Genomic DNA, 15052 nt, shown 5'->3' on the forward strand with positions numbered 1-15052 from the left:
AAACGAATAACACCGATTCCCATAACAGCCATGTTGAATGTAGCAAAATGTGTTTTAAAGTAGCTCATATCGGTTGCTTTCGTTTGTAGTTCCAGAACTTAGTTGTATGGGACCAGTCACCGTAGGTGGACGTAGACCCTGCCCCCTCTTGCATATTAGCCAATTAGAAACGCCAGAGATGCGTACAACATACCCCCCCCCCCAGAACAAAATTGAATATAATGTGAAATAAATAGTGCTATACCTCGTCATACAGTGCACATATACCATATATTGTAATTATGTTTGATGTTGCTATATTTTATTTACTTACTTGTAATTAATTAATGACTTATCTGTAATGTTTTTTTTTTGTTTTTTGTTTTTTTACAAGCGATGCCTTCAAGGCATCTTCGATGAATGAGACAATGAATATTAATGTCAAGTGTAAATTATTATTATTATCAAGATGTTATCTAGTGCTACTAACAAAAATCAGCCTAAATATTATCCTTAAAGACATAGCCTAATATGAATGTCGTTATGGATATTACCAGTAGGCTAGGCCTACGAACGCAGTCATACAGCCCAATGCCGCTATCATCTATAACAGCAACAGCACTTTATTCTATAAATTATAGCAAAATTGTCCTTATATAAATAATATCATTAGATTGAATGGAATTATCATTACATTAGTCAACATTAAATCCATTCAGTAAGCGCTCTTATCCTGAGCGATTAGCCTACAATTAGGCCTAGAATATAAAGTGCATTGACTTGAATTAGCCTATCACTCAGCACAGAAGTTACCAAGATAGGCCAACAGATAGCCTATGTTGCCTCAAAAACACTTATTGTTAAATTTAACAGTTATTGTTTTGGGATTCGATAAGCCTATTTAAGCCACACCGTGTAGCTAACATTAGAACATTTTAAAAACAAACAAAAAGCGGTCATTGCATTGCATCTGTTAAAGTTAAAGTTAAGCGAATATAGACATAAAGCGCCTCTTTCGTTTTTCAACAACAGATCATTATAGTCAGATGGTTGTTGCTCGATAAACTTTTCTCACTTTGCTCGATAGAGACTCCTCCTGTAGAGATGCTTACTAACTGAACTAGCTAGTGGCAGCAGCCTCAGTAACACGTCCCCTTGGAGACTGGCAGTCCAACACGTGATGCGTCTACTTATCAGGTTTAGGGAGAAGAGAGAGCAGCGCTGAGAGACCAACCGAGAGAGGATAGCGAAATAAGTGAGACTTCTCTCCTCCCGTTTCTCAACTCTTTACCTCCATCATCCTCATTGGGAGGACGGAAGAAATATTGAACATAAAAAGTTAAAGAACTTAGGACATCCTCAGAAACGCCATTTTGATTCCTCTCCGGAACAACTTTGCAGTTTTTTTTCTTAGTCCATCATCACCATCATCACCATGTCTCGGCGCAAGCAGCCCAACCCCAACAAAGTCAAACGTAAGTAGCTAGCTTGCTAGCTCCTCGTACCACTTTCTTAGTCTTGTATTGTTTTTTTGCAGACGTTCGAATGGATTCTTCAGCGAATATAGGAGGTAACATTTGCATGAAGTGAAAGTTTAGTAAAGTTGAAAAAGAGATGTGTGGATGGTCTTTAGTTTTCGCAACTGTCGTTTGCTTCCTAGTTTCGTTTAGCTAGGACCTGATGCTCATCCATGATTAAAACGTCTGAGCTGTGGAATTTGACTGGTCTCTTCCTCATGCACATTTATTTTTAACACACCCGCTAACTACCTGGTCATGGCAGTTCGAGCTTAGCTTGGGAAAACTACAGAAATGGATCAGGTTAGAAGTTTTCCCCATTATTTTAGTTTTGAAGGATGGAGGCTCCTGTCGAAGCTGCAAAGTTTATTAGTTAGCTAGCTAGCTAGCTAGCTAGCCGCTTCGTTGCGCGGAGCATCCATGTCTTTTAGCTAGCTAGGATAGCTAGTGTACTTTGACCGGAGCGTACAGCTTAGCTTGTGGCCATGCGTGCATTTAGCCAGCTACGTTGTGACCTTGTGGAGACATTTAGCTAGGTACTTGTTGGAATATTAAATGTTCTACATGATTTGTATTTGGTTAATACTACTGCCTAGCTGTCGCTCTATCCCTGATGTTCCTCATATGACGGTTTGGCAGTCCGACATGTTTTTTTTAAAGTCCAGCCAAAGAGGAAGCCAAAGTATACTTCTATTTAGTCGTTTAAATAGCGTCACTAATTAGAAAATAGTGATGGATTTCGTTGCATCATCTGTAAGGGTATTGAACTGTTAGTTAATGTGTAATTTTGAATTGACTACAACCTTTTATGCTGGGGGGTTGGTGTCAAAAATTGATAATTATAAGTCAACGTTAACTTAAATGTCGATAAGTCTTCTCTCGTACTACCTACCCGGTGTGGCTGACGTAACTTGGACTAACAGTGTCTTTTTTTATTGACTGTGAAAAGTTTCACAGCTTGGTGAATGAATTGATGAGTTCTGGTCGCTCAGGAAACTGCAGCCTAGTTAGCTGATGGTTGCTAGGCACCTATTCCTCGCAACTTTAACGTTACTTCCTTCTGCTCGACTGCAAGTTTGTAACTCTGGATGTTTGAAAATCAACGTATTTAATGTTTAAGTAAGCGAGTCGTGTTGTTATACTGAAGTTAAACGCTTATTTGCATTTGTTGACATTACCAGATATTATTTTATAACTAAATGTTAGGTTGTCATGAAAACTAAACGTTATTGACAGTTGGTTGATAGATTCAGCTAATATAAAAGCAGATAAATAGCCGATGGTATTCTTTAGCAAGTCGTCTCGCGTTCCCTCCTGTAACCGCTTGGAAGAAGATAGAGAGGAGAGTGCAGATCCGGATGAGCAGTTCACATTCCATTACGAAATTCTACACTACTCCAGAGTCGACCTACGGCGGCAGCAAGGCTCACACATCACATTCTCATTTTGTATAAGCACACAATTTGAATCCATACATTTAGGCTAGGATGAACAATAAACCAGTGAAATAAGATGAGGATGCTGAAAATAAGGGAGTACAAATACGTTATTTAGTTTCGACAACACGTTGTTTAAAAGGTGATTTGGCAGGAGTCTTTTTCGTTGCTTGTCCTTTTTGATCATCACTGAACTGCTACAACTCAAAGTAGTACGCCTGAGTGACTATCACATCTAACAATGGTATTGCAAGAGACCACTGTCAGCTGGGCTATCATCCCAGTAATGTTTTCTTGGGTAGAAATTAGCAGGGGGTTTCTGACACAATCGTTGAACGGCCTGTGATTATTTACAGATTTAATTTTACCTGAGAGAGGAAGTTGTAACTTTTGCTAACGCTAACCCGTACTTTCCGCTGTTAAAAGGTCATCCAGTGAAAAAGGAGGTGGATGTTGTTTTTGCTGCATGTGTATTCGCCAGCCTGGTGGCATCCATACTCAAGTAAAGACACGCAGCAGCATCGCGAGTTTGAGGGGAGAAGTCAAAATGGCAGCTACCATTACTGGCTTTTACAGCTTCAAAAAACTTTCGTCTTTGTTTAGTATTTGTTATCCGTTTAAATGCTAACAAACACGAACACCTTTTATCGTTTGTAGTTTGGGTCATTAAATTATTTTGTTGTAATTGCTTTGGTTTTAGTTTTTACACAAGCCCTGTGTGATGACTAAAGAGGATTTACAGTTGATTAAAATGTGCCCTCCGAATGATGAGCAAAACTTGAGCAAGTCTGTTGTGACTCTCCAGTCATCTGACTCACCTGAAACGGATGGCAAGTCTTCAACCGTTTGGTTTCACAAATTTGGATGATTCACAGAGGTGCGTCGCCATACAGTCCTTTTGTTCTTGCACTTCGTTTTAGGTGTTAAGAAGTGTGCAGAAATTGGTATTTCACCAACTGAAATATTCAAATTGATTTTTTGCTTTATGTTTCTTTTGTATGTCGAGGCATTTACATTTGTAAAATCACTGTCGTTACCTATTTCCACCAGAGCATCTTTAGCTTGGGTCACCTTGTATATATTCTTGCAGATGGGAGGAATATCTCATTTTATCTTAATCTAATTTGAAATGGAAAAATATAGCCACTGGATTTCTAGAAGATGGCTCACTGTGGTCAGTGGTGGTAATTACATAGTGCTTATTTATTTGTAAACTAGCCTATTAGTATGTAACTCTGGTATATGTACATGATTAAACCGCACAGGTAAAAATGTTGCTGATGTCTGTGAAGATTTTTTTTAAATGACTCTACATAAGGAGTAAGTTAACCATTTGATTTTAACACCAGTATTCATATTCTCCTGACAAGTTCATTGTAATGGTGAGAACAATACAATGTGCACACTTATTTTATTTGAAGCAGGCTATGTTGCCATTTTCATGGGTTGAGTTGTAGCAACAGTCGAGGAGAACAGTATGTGTAGTCAATGTTTGCATTATGCATGACTAATCCTAGGTAAAATTGTTTTGGCCGCTTTCGCTGTTTCACTACGGTCTTCCCGTTTCCGAAGGGCTTACTTGTTCCTTCAAACTTGTTCAATGTAGCATCTGTGCTTTTTCTTGAACATAAGTTATTAATAATAATGTAGCAAGCTGAAGCCAAAATATCTTCTCTTCTTAGTTAAATGTAGGGTGGTGAGCTTTGTAGTGACTGTGTCTGTTGCATATGCCCTTGGTCTCTAACTTCCCCTACTCTGTCCTATGGCCCGAACAGTGGCCTGTGTTGTGAAAATAGACAAACCTACTACTCCTGTCTGTGTGGGAGGGTCTTAATAGATTATACTTGTATCTGATTGAAGGTTTCTTCTCTTCGCTATTGAAATGCTGATAGAGCAATAAAGAGGTGAGCTGTTGATTGGTCTGGGTTTCCTCTTCTTCCTCCTCTTTCTTCCTACAGTTTTTAAGATGGCCAATATTTTCTTTCTTGAAATTCAGCATACAAGATTGCATACTTTTTTGGTAATAATTAATAAGCCATAATTCAGTATTTATCGAACCAAATATTGAATTAAGCTAGTGACTGCATAATCGGAAATCCTAATAAAAAAAAGCTTGGTGATCGTAATTTGTCAAGGAAATGTCACATCCTTTGGTGATGACAAATGCCATGTGTGACTTGATTTCAACAGGCATGTGGTTTGTTGGACCCATTGACCACACAAAACCAAAGTTGTCAACTTCCACAACAATTGGAAGTTGGGAACACAAGCTTGCAGTACACATGCTTCTTTTAAATGCTGTTAAGGACACAGAGCTGCCAAGCCTAGTGGAAAAAAAATGCCTTGGAAAAAGTTACAGCTGAATCAGCCTTTGAGCCCCATGTTATCGTTTGTATATAGCAAGTAAAATAGTTTTGTTTAATTCTGCAAATCTGGCCGTTCGGACCATAGGCAGGTTATAATTGTACGCTGTAATGCACTTATTCTTTCAGTGAGCAAAAGAGATATTTGCTGAAATATCTTCAGGTATAGTTTTCAGACAAACGTCGGCAGACTTTCAGAATCTTTTCTCTTTTCTTTCGTGTCTGTGGGGGGCACCCCACAATTCCCAACCCCACCAAATGCACAAGTCAGGAGGTGACAGATCGCGATTTGTTTATCTGGTTCAGACACAGCAAACGGTCCGTTCAGATGCATTCATTGGAAGACTTTGTAAAGCGCTGTAGAGGCGGGCAGCTTGGGTAGATTTAAGAGATTCACATGTGGACGTTTCTATCCCCAGCCTGGGGGTCTCCACAAGAATAGCAAAAGCTGTAGGCCTAGTGCATAGAAGACAAGCTCAGTCAGTTAGAGCCAGGTGCAGGGTGATTGATTTATTTTTCAAATCATGTCTGTCGCTGTAACTCTTTTATATACAGTAAAGATCCTCTTTCGCTATCATGAGCTTTTATTTTAAGTCTGAGCAAATATTTACTTTCATGAATTAGATGCTTTAACAGTTTATCGACTCAAATAGCATATATGGAGTTAAATAACTATGTAGGCCGGTGTGCCCCCAGGAAATGTATTTTTCAGCAGTGGCAAGGCCCTGGGTCGCGGGGTTTGAGGTTTGAGGGGCCATGTCACCCATCATCATCGTAGACATTATTTGATGATCTTTAGATTTTATACACATCACGTAGCCTATGAAAGACGCGTGAGGTTTCTGCAAATGCAATACGTAACGCTCCTTCACCACTCAAAATAAGCCCGTGTATAGCACCTATCTTACTTCACATGTTTCTCATACCTTGACTTTATTTCAAGGTATGAGAAATGCAAATGCACAGGCCAAGGCTATGTGAAACTAAGGTTAATTTACTGTTGCTTAGAATTATAGGTTTTCAAGAGAATCTGTAACTCTCCAATTGTTATTTTGACCAATACCGATTTTACACACATCGCTATATGCGAATTTGACGGTGTTACATCTGTCACATCTATTACCTTGAGTAGCCTAGAGGTATCTAAGAGGTATCTAGGCTACTCATGAGATCTGTAACTAGCTACAAAGCAAAAATATGTTTCACAACATGATAAAACCGCATGTTTTTTAGCTTCATATTATGTCAAATTATTAAACCCTGTTCAGGGAGCTCTGTCTGCCTTTCTCACTCTCGGTCTGATGACGAGGTCTTTTAGGTGTTTCAAGATGCGCTATGGTTTCATAAATTTGAGCAGGATGAGGCGTGGCTTCAGCTGTGTGTCAGGGAGTTTACTACTGCACGCTTGTCAGAACAGAGTGCACACACTAACGATGATATCCATATTTTGATGGGAAATTGTATAATTTAATGCACTTGCTTGCATCCACGGTGAGAATCTGGTAGCGCCGGGCCACTGAATGAATGTAGCAGAAACACTGATGTAGGCTATATGACATCTAGAATTGTGGCCATACTAGTAAAATTAAGCGAATTAATGGTGACTTGTATAACAATTTAGGCTGTGATGAGATTTTCAAGATTTTTAAGAATTTGTGTTTGCCATCAGAGATTTCTTCGCTCAACAGAATTTATGCAGTCGCATCTCTTGAAATGAAGTGAAAGTGAAATCTGTCATGCAAGGTGGCTAATTTTCCTCTTCTGTCGGCTGCCTATTTTTAGGCAAGTTAAGTTTCACCGATTTGATTTGCGCATTCAAGTTCCGGGGTTCTCAGCCTCAGTACCAATGACTGCAAAAACATTAGGGGTTTCAATCGACCGTAGGTGTTTTAGGCAAATGAAGATGCACTTTGCAGTCTCTCTCTTTTGCGAGAACAGTTAGTTACCTCTCTCTGCCATTGGCCTGTCAGCGACCACTGAGAAACATAATGGCTGTCTTCAGTCATTTAAGCAGTCTCGTTATTACACAAAGTGGCACCTGCTGGCTCACGTGCCACCATGTATAGAGGCTTGTCTCATTAGTCATGTAAGGAACTTTAGATTTGTTTTCTGTAACTCGGATTTCAAGAGGTAAGATCTGTCCCATTAGAATAAACACTTCAAGAAACAAGAACAGTAGGTGAACAATCGTTGGTACATTATACCCTTAGAAAGCTTTCTTATCAAAACAACATTTGCATTTAGCAAAACTTTCAAGTGTTATGGTGGGCAGAAACTATTATTAACCTTGACGTCTAAACTGATCAAGCTTATAGTCCGCTCCAAGGGTCATTTCATGCTTTCTACAGCTGGCCTTTACAAATTGAATGAAACCGGCTATTGCTGCTGTTGGAAGTTAGATGTTAGTTTCCAAATTATGTTTACTATTGGGGTAAGGACACTTTCCCAACCAACAGTTTCACTTCAACAGGAGTATCCTATGATGGCGAGCTGTGTGAGAGCTCAGTTTATTTTAGCACGACCATCCCAAGCAATCTGTTGTAATGTCCACTGTATGTTCGTCCGTGGGATGAACGGTTTGCCACGAGTAAGCTAACCCAGGTGGCAGCCTCGATTGTGATGAAGTCGTCTGTCGTGCAGTAATTGAACTGTATTCCTCGACACGCATACGCTCATAAAGTCGAACAAAACAAACAGGCTCTTCATGAGCGGATGGGGGTGTGCGCATGTGTTTGCATGTACCGAGCCCGGGTGAAGAAACAGGAGGCATTTGCGGCGCCTCGCCAGAAGCTGAGGAGAGAGGAGAGCCTCCCCTGCCAGGAGCAGGGTCTCCTGAGGGCCACCCTGATGGAGAAGGGTCCTCATTCGCCCAGGGGAGCAGAGGGGGCTGCCCCTTTGGCTCGCCGGCTATTTTTAACCCGTCTATTTTAGATAAGATTATGTTCCGTCCTCAGGCTGGGTGTGGACGGGAGGGCCTGGCCTTGAGGGAGTTTGAGGATGTACCTGTGGGGGAGGGGGGGAGGGTGAGCCAGGGTCTGGAACGAGAGGGGGCTCACCACGTCAATTTCATCGCTCGGAAGGAAGAGCCGCTGCATCCTCGCACACCCATTACCCTCCTCCGCCGCCACTTTCCCCCTGCTTTGCATCCGAATATCACATGAATCATTTCGACGAGATGGGATTTCCATACTGTAAATCTGTGGAAGTATGCAAGGGAATAGACTGTAGAGAACTGTTGATCATAAAGCTACCTGCAGCTGTGGGAACATTGAACAAATAAAATATATTTTCCATAAAATGGCAGCCTCATGTAATAGCTCTTGTTCGCTCTTTTTGTGAGTGGGTCAGTAGACTCCAACGTTCTTGTTGAAACTTGAGAGCTGAGAAATTTCAGTCAACACCGTGAAAGAATCCTCTGCTGCAATGTGCGGGAATCCTGTATTGCGATATTTAGTGCTGTATCGCTGTTTTGTTGGCCCTTTGGATGAGCAGATAAGCGGGGCTGTTTAGCCTTGAAACTTTGGTGTTGGGGAACATTTAACTTCCAGTTCATAACGGAAACAAATGTTGTGGTAGTGCAGTGGAGATATAACCCAGCTAAAACAAATTGCTTTCATCACAATGTTGCATTGCCACTACATGGCAACATCATTGTGAGAATGTGTTGTGTTTGCTGGGAAGCCAGTCCACTGCAGATCTAAACAGCTCAGCTCTTGCGATGAATGCATTTAGTAGACAAGTAACCTTCCATAGTCTGGCTCATGTCCATACTGCCTTGTGTAAATATAGAGCCAGGGACATTGTGTGTGTGTGTGTGCGTGCGTGCGTGCGTGCGTGCGTGCGTGCGTGCGTGCGTGCGTGCGTGCGTGCGTGCGTGCGTGCGTGCGTGCGTGCGTGCGTGCGTGCGTGCGTGCGTGCGTGCGTGCGTGCGTGCGTGCGTGCGTGCGTGCGTGCGTGCGTGCGTGCGTGCGTGCGTGCGTGCGTGCGTGCGTGCGTGCGTGCGTGCGTGCGTGCGTGCGTGCGTGCGTGCGTGCGTGCGTGCGTACGAGCACTCTTTGGTGAGGGGAGATGGGTGGCTTTTGTAGAATGGTGAGTTTCAGCATGCTTGAGTAGGCCCTGCATAAGAAAGTCAGAGACTTTTCAGTCAGAGAAAAAAGAAACAAATTTCAGAAATTCTAAGCTAAAAGAGATGAATGTAAATTAAAGTATAGAACCATACGTACCTTACTCTAATACATGCTATCATAATTGTCTTACATTTTTGCCTTTTGAGATATCCGGCCATAAAAATATGAAATAATTAACATGCAAAAATATTAATATTTCCTCTGCTACAGAATGAGGTAATTTAACAGTCATTTTAGAAGGAAGCAAAGCAGTTGTGGTGAAGAAAAGTCACTTTCAAGAACCGAAACTTCTTATCACTCTTAGAAAGCCCACACTATAGTGCCTTTCTGAATCATACTCGTTTTCCTTTCGAAGGGTTGCAAGGGTCAGGAAATGATACGCGTTTGAGTTTTCTGTAGTCTTATTTACGTGCAACATGCTTTATTCATACTTTAAACTCTAAGAAAGGGCAGGATAATCAATCATTTGTTCACATTGTGGCTTTTCCTGTGGTCTGTAATTATGATTATTTTCTACAATGACCTCTTAAGTGCCTTTTTAAGTGAAGAGTATCACAGTATAGTGAATTCAAAATGCCATAAAATGCAAATCCAGGAGTTGAATTACACCTGAAAAAAACAGGTGAATCACACAACAATTCCCTGTGGGCACAATCGATATCCTGCAGTTGCTGTTGACTGCCCTGGGCCCACTCTCATGACCCACGTCCGTAGTCTCAGTTAGTCCGCTCCACTGGAAGATGCGAGGCGCCCAAAGTGAAGTTTGCCCACAACATGGCCTTTGAACTGCCATTATATTGTAGACAGTAACTAGACTCCCTGTTCCCAGTCCTCACTGTTCTTGTAGACAGCCAGAAGAAGAAAACTGAGTGCCTTTTTGCTCTGCTGGTAGCCTGTAAGGTACATTACTGGGACCCGGGAGGTTAGTGATTCAAGCCACGATAAGACCCGCACAACTGTTGGGCCCTTGAGCAAGGCCCCTAACCCTGCTTTCATCCTAACCAACTGCAAGTTGGGGGGGGGGGGGGGGGGTCATACTTTTTAACCCCGGTTCCAACCCGCAGTGGTGTTAATGTTGAGTGCAGATGCTCACCCAGCCTGTATATCCTTTGGCCTGCTGCAGGTCATTATACTGTACTGAGAGCCACTAGCAGCAAATAAAGCAGGTATTTACTGCGGGTCAAAGTCTGGTCTGCAGCTATATCACTGATGTGAAAGAATGTGCTGGGGAGGGAGGGAGGGAGGAGAGGGATGGTAGAAAATGTAATGGCTGGCAGCAGCACCTGGGGTGAGGAGCAGAGGAGCGTGGGGGGAAAGGAAGTGAACCAGTCCATTTTGGGGGGTTCAGGGGCGGGGGGGGGGGGAGCTGGAGGAAGTGTTAAAACAATGGCGCGGAGAAAGCAACCCCCCCCTCCATCGGTTTATTTTCCATCCTCTGTCGAGGCAGCTCTGGCAGTGAGGATCATGGAGAAAAGGGCGGGGTGGAGTTGGTGGGCCGGGCGGAGGCCCCCCCTCGGTGGGGTCGGTCCCCTCACTTGGAAGCCGCGGGGAGGGAAGGGTTAACAGGCCTGGGAGGGAGCGATGGAGAGGGAGGCTGAACGGAGCGTGCGCAGAAAGAATGTCTTTCCTTCGATTTTCTCTCTCTCCAACCCCTCCTTTCCTCCTCTCGCTCTCTTTCTCTCCTCCCCCCCCCTCTCTCTCTCACATACGCACACACACATTCTGTCTCTTTCTCTCACTCTGTGTCTGACTTGGTCCCTGTCTCTCCCTCCAGCTCCCACCCTAGTTTTCTCGCTGACTAAACAGTTTTGCCAGCTGGTAGTCGCTAGCAGGCTGAGGAGTTGCGATAGCTTCTGGAGGTTAGCGAGGGAAGGGGGGGAGGGGGAGGGGGAGGGGGAGTGGGAGGGGGTGGTACTCACAGACCGCACTTGTTGCTCGCTGGAGTTAGACGAGAGAGGGAGGGGGCAGAGAGGGAGAGAGAGAACGGAGAGGGAGAGGGGGAGAGGGGGAGGAGGGGGAGAGGGAAAAAAAAGGACACGATGACAGCATCGTCCAACCTGTTTTTTTTTTGAAGCCGTCGCCTCCACTGACACCCCTGGGCCTTTTGTCTCACAAGGCCGAGGCCTCACTCGTGTGCGAGTATGCGGATGTTTCTCCCGCGGAAGCAAGACTCTTACACCTGTAATCAAGGTCTAATGACACCTATACTCTGCAGCTTCTGTAGCCGGCCCATCTTAATTATTTCAACGCAGTCAACAGATTAGCCGTATTCAGAGCCTCGAGAAACGGCACGCTTTTAGCATGGTTGCAGTTATATTCCGAGGCCCGTGTGTTTATTGGGTTCCCTGCCCCTGCTGTTCGAGTGTTTCCCCACGTCTGCCGCCTTCTTGTAAGCTTCGCTTGTCTCGGCACCTCTCCTTTTTCGGGTGTTAATTGGGAGCGAGCGTCTGTGTGCCTCTCGCAGCCTGACCACCGCATTTTTGTTCGCCGGCACCGATAAATAGAGCTGCCTGCCATGACGGCCTCGCACAGAAGTGCATGCTGGGAGGCGCAAGGTGGCTTTGTTCCATAGTCCGCTCCGTGAGTAAATTTTTTTTAGGACAGCCAGTATAGGGTGGACATTGCAAAACCAAACGGGTGTTCCAAGAACTCACACATTAATGATTGCTTACTTGAAATTGGAATACTAAAATTTACTACAATACAAATAAAGATTTATGATAAACATTGTGGCTATTTCCAGATAGTCAAAGTAGGCAGCAGCACAGTGTGGAAACACTGTCTAATGACAGCTTGAGAACTAAAAAATAACGGTCACACACAGGTGTTCACCACAGCCTCTGTTCTATTCAGATTCTGGTAACGCTTTCCAATGAAGTCACATGAATTGGCATTAACTAATGTAGTTGTTAACATGAATGAATGATTTACAAATGCATGAAATTCACTTGTCATTAGTTAATGTATTTATTAACTCTTAACTAATGTATTAGCTACATGAATATTTATACATTAGCAAACCGTAGGATAAATGGACAATTAGTTAACCAGTTAATGTATCTGTTAATGCTATTCTCATCCCAGTATGAATTGGCATGTAGTTGAAAGCATGTATTCATGATGTACTAAATACATGAACAAAGCTGAACAGCTTAATGTTTCAGTAGTTAGATAATTAACAACGGCATTAGTTCTTGCCAATTCAGGTAACCTTTGTAAAATGTTACTCAGATTCTCGCGGCGTATCTCCACAGGGGGAACCCAGCAAACGTTTGTCGGCCAGGCTCCACATGGTTCCTGCAGGTTCCATCAGTGTATTAGCAGCACCAACCTGTTGAACGCTGGTCGTCCGGTTATTCGCCAGCCTTGCGGTTTTTTAAAAATAGATTTTGTTTTGCATTCATCTGCCACGACCCAAGTTTCGGGGGATCGGCCCGGGTTTTGAAAACGATATCCTGGCGACCCACAGGATGAGAACATAACTTCTCCGCCACACACGCATCGCTGAAAACGAAAGGCAACCCAGGGATTTTTAGCGGCCATTTGGTGCACCCACAGGAGAAGAGCGAGGGCTTCCTCGGTTGTCTGAAATGGGAACCACATGCTTAATCTATCCAGCACAATGGACTGGGCAGAACTTCCATGGGAAAGTTTGGTGGGTGTCATCTGAAATCTATGCGCGCACAACATCTGTTAGCTTCTCGACGGAATATACAGATAAATCGTTACTTTGGCACTGGGAAGAAATGCATCTTAATTCTAATTTGTGCATCCTCTTGCAAACTGTGCGTGCTTTGCAGTTGTGCGTTTGTACTATCGTTAGCCTGACTGTTTTTAAACCACCAAAAAAAAATCATAAAATAAGTTACAGCATCGGTTCAGCAGCCATAAAAAACATTATATTTTTACTCCATATTGACGTGAGCTGGCTTGCAGGTATTTGGTGTGGAGATTCCCACCGTTACGGCTTGGTCAGTCTCATCCCCCAGAGCCTCGTTCCCATCACCTGTGTGAGATCCCACCCTCCCCCTCTCGGTTCTGAGCGCGTGCAGTAGCGCACCTCCCCCCCCCCCCAGTGCATGCTCTGCCGCCTTGCCCTGCCTGCCTCCTTCTCACCCTGCTGAAAAGGTGCCATTGTTTGTTCTGCAAACACCGGGCGCACCTCCTCTCTAAGGAAACTCAAGTGCCTGCTCCTGCCGTACTCCTTAAGCCCAAAATTTGACTCTTGAAGAAAGTCTCGTCCTCTTTCTCTCGCATGCTTGCTCTCACTCTCACTCTCTCTCTCTCTCTCTCTCTCTCTCTCTCTCTCTCTGTCTCTCTGTTAGTTAATCTTAATTAAAGTTGTTTTTAATATAAAAAAATGATCTGTCTTACACACTTGCTCACTCTCACACTCTTTCACACACTCTCACATACACTAACACTAAGACTCTCTCTCTCTCTCCCCCCCACACACACACAATCTCCCTCTTTCACTCTCACACAAACACACATATCTGCATCCCTTTGTGGAACTGCAGTAGGAGTGGGGGAGCGGGACATTTTTGACACAAGCTGTACAATGCTGTTGGAAGAAAGACACGGAGAAAGAGGAAAAGGCGAGGGATGGTCACTGGTCTTGTGATGGAGGGTGGGGTCTCTTCACAGTGAATAAATGAAGGGTCAAGAGGTGCAAGTGAAACACTGTTGTTTTGTTTGTTAGAACACTGTTTAGTTTTACACAAATTTACTGGGAACAGTTGACTTTTTTTTATTTGTTGCATCCTTATGTTTTTTGATACTCTTGAGTGTAGTTAGCATTATTTTTTATTACTCAGTTCCTCTTTACATAAATGGAATTGTGTTCCATTTACATTGCAGATATAAAAAAAGTATTCTCATGTCAATATTCAATATTTCCATTCGGTTTATAATTCAATGTGACAATAAAAAGTTCTAGCACACATACTCCACTCAACAGGACTTTGTTAGCCTTTCGCTCCCGTTCCGTCTTTCTTTTCAAACCTGTTCTTTGGTACCTGCAAATCTGGCACGTATTTCCCTTGTGAATAGTGAGTCACCCCTGTGTCATCTTCGCAACAGCACGGAGGCGGTCAGAGGCTCGCCAGACAAGTAGGGCATTATCCCCAGCGGGTGGTTTTCTTAACGCTCGTCCCTGTATCTCTTGTCATCAGCACGCAGCTGCTTTGCGGTCCGTTCGTCTCCCGTGATGACACGCGTGTGACGCGGTTCCGTCAGACGTGCCGGAATGGCTGGAGACGGAGGCCACGCCCTCCTCGGCAAGAGCGGCCTCCAGCCCGATCCGCTCGTCTGAGACGAGATGCTACTTCGTTAGCACCTCGCCCGTTCCAGAGTAAACCAAGTCCCCAACGGGGGAGCCAGGCAGAGGATGGAGGGCACTCCTTGCAAAATGAAATGAAGATAAAGTTAGGTTGCAGGAGGGAGCGGGGTTGGGGAAAGGGCGTTTCTTCTGGGAAGAGCTTTACGGCAAGTCGGCATCCTCCCTTGGGAGTAGTATCAGTCATCCGGGCCTCGATAGCCTTTCTTGGACGTGCCCCCTAGGCGGGGGCGGACAATAAAGGGGAGAAACATCCCCCTCTCTCGGGTGTGAGACGGTGCCTCTCCCCTCA

At 43.9% G+C, this 15052-nt stretch overlaps 1 protein-coding gene across 3 annotated transcripts in view; it reads left to right on the top strand.

Annotated features, from left to right (window-relative positions):
• Positions 1 to 1117: 1117 nt before the first annotated feature.
• The window catches only part of LOC133126538 (ras-responsive element-binding protein 1-like), a 71159-nt gene continuing 57224 nt past the window's right edge, over positions 1118 to 15052 (top strand). For 2 of the 3 annotated variants that reach the window (XM_061238858.1, XM_061238857.1), the window contains exon 1: positions 1118 to 1454. Coding sequence is in view for 1 of the 3 variants with exons in the window: in XM_061238857.1 (XP_061094841.1) it covers positions 1415 to 1454 (40 nt within the window). In the remaining 2 variants the exon portion in view is untranslated. Of the gene's footprint in view, positions 1455 to 1735; positions 1800 to 15052 lie in introns of those variants that run through there. The other variant, XM_061238859.1, reaches the window with a different exon arrangement.

Source organism: Conger conger, chromosome 4, assembly GCF_963514075.1.
Source record: "Conger conger chromosome 4, fConCon1.1, whole genome shotgun sequence".
NCBI lineage: Eukaryota > Metazoa > Chordata > Actinopteri > Anguilliformes > Congridae > Conger > Conger conger.